General features: G+C 37.5%; 1 protein-coding gene across 1 annotated transcript; it reads right to left on the bottom strand.

Annotated features, from left to right (window-relative positions):
* On the bottom strand, nucleotides 1-939 carry Or2l5 (olfactory receptor family 2 subfamily L member 5). The gene has a single exon (NM_001000532.1). The coding sequence runs from the start codon at nucleotides 937-939 to the stop codon at nucleotides 1-3; it is 939 nt and encodes a 312-aa protein (NP_001000532.1).
* Nucleotides 940-1,828: the final 889 nt, after the last annotated feature.

The following is a 1,828-nucleotide window of genomic DNA, read 5'->3' as shown; positions in this document are numbered from 1 at the left end:
CTATATTTTTGCAAAACAAATTCTGTGAGTCATCCTTTTCATGGCCCCCATCACTTCTTTGTTTCTCAGGCTGTAGATGATAGGATTGAGCATTGGGGTGAGAACTGTGTAGAAGACTGCAAGAATCTTATCCTCTGTTGGGGATCGGAGGGATCTTGGGCGTAGATAGGTGTAAGCAAATGGTGCATAGTAGAAAGTTACTACAGTGAGGTGGGTGCTACAGGTAGAATAGGCCTTCTTCTTCCCTGCCCCAGAATGCATGCGGTAGACAGCAAGGAAAACACGACCATAAGAGCACACTATTCCAATGAATGGAAACACAAGAAAGAGGATTGTACTCACAAACACTGTATACTCATAGATCCATGTGTCCATGCAAGCCAGAGTCAACATGGCAGGGACGTCACAGAAGAAATGGTTGATGGCTCTGGATCGGCAGTAAGGAATTTGGAGTGCATATCCAGTATGAGCACAGGAATTAATTGAGCCCAGAACCCAAGCTCCTGTTATCATCATCACACAGACTCTTTTATTCATATGTGTGGCATAGTGGAGAGGAAAACAAATAGCCACATAACGGTCATAGGCCATTGATGCCAGCAAAAGGGTTTCTGCACCCCCAAAAGTCAAGAAGAGGAAGATCTGAAATCCACACCCAATGAAGGAGATGTACTTATTACCTAACATAAAGTCAGACACCATTTTAGGGACAATGGTAGAGATGTAATTTAAGTCAATGAGAGAAAGCTGACTAAGTAAAAAATACATGGGTGTATGGAGATGTGAATCCAGGAAGATGAGGAGGATCATGGAGAGGTTGCCAATCCAAGCTGTCAGGAAGACCACAACAATGAGAATGAAGAGGAATAGACCTATTTTTGAGGGTGGGAACAATCCCATTAAAATGAAACCTGTAAATGTTTGATTATAACTATCCATTGGGTGTTCATTTACATTTTCTTAGAAATGTGCAATAATCAATTATATTAAAGACAATCAAGTAATGCAATTCATGATTTTCACCGGACTGAGATTGAGCATAACTGCTAAAAAAGGAATACATATTGTACCTTGACTCTTCTTCTGTCTCATATAGAAATCTGGAGGAAACAAATGTATATGAAAAAATATCTTAATAAGACTTGAGTATCTATACAAATATTTCTATAATGGCCTTACTAAAACTGGATATTTTTATTCCTAACAGTATGAGATATTATGAACATGAGACTCCATACTGCATGTTTGGAACCACTTTAAATGTCTAAAACACAGACCCATAGTTTAATACATTTTTCCAATCCGGATGACTCTTCTTTTGTCATATCTTAGCCATAAGATACACATGAAGATGTAACAGTTAATAGGATCATTGAGATTTCTATTTCTTTCTGACACATGCTCTTCACATTAATAAAATACAAGTGTCATTATTTCTTTAAAAGTCTATAGTACTTATTGACAATTGTCAACCATGCAAAGTCATTTTCTTTTTCTTCTGAATGCACATTGGGGAATACTCTAACTAGACTCTGTCTGTGGACATCCACAGATCACACTCATCCCACAAAATGACCAAGTGTTGTGTCAGCCCCTTCTTGGAACCTCACAGGGCACTTTTCCTTTTTTCTTCACTCCTTAATTTCCTTTCTTTTACCTAGAATATAAGGTAGAAATTTAAGCAGACACACTTATTACTTTTTCATCTTAGAATTAACTGGAATAATAAAGAAATGAGTACTGTGCATTTAAAACTATGTAATACAAAGCAGAGGAATTATTACAAAAGAGGACTCCGGACCTTTCAGAGTTTGTTTCAGTCTTGTTA

Source organism: Rattus norvegicus, chromosome 11 (genome assembly GCF_021556685.1).
Source record: "Rattus norvegicus strain SHRSP/BbbUtx chromosome 11, alternate assembly SHRSP_T2T, whole genome shotgun sequence".
Taxonomy (NCBI): domain Eukaryota; kingdom Metazoa; phylum Chordata; class Mammalia; order Rodentia; family Muridae; genus Rattus; species Rattus norvegicus.
This window is presented reverse-complemented; position numbering and strand designations above follow the sequence as displayed.

What these genes read in the sequence shown, in the direction of transcription:
- Or2l5 (NM_001000532.1), bottom strand. Translation starts at nt 939, where the DNA reads ATGGATAGTTATAATCAAACATTTACAGGTTTCATTTTAATGGGATTG.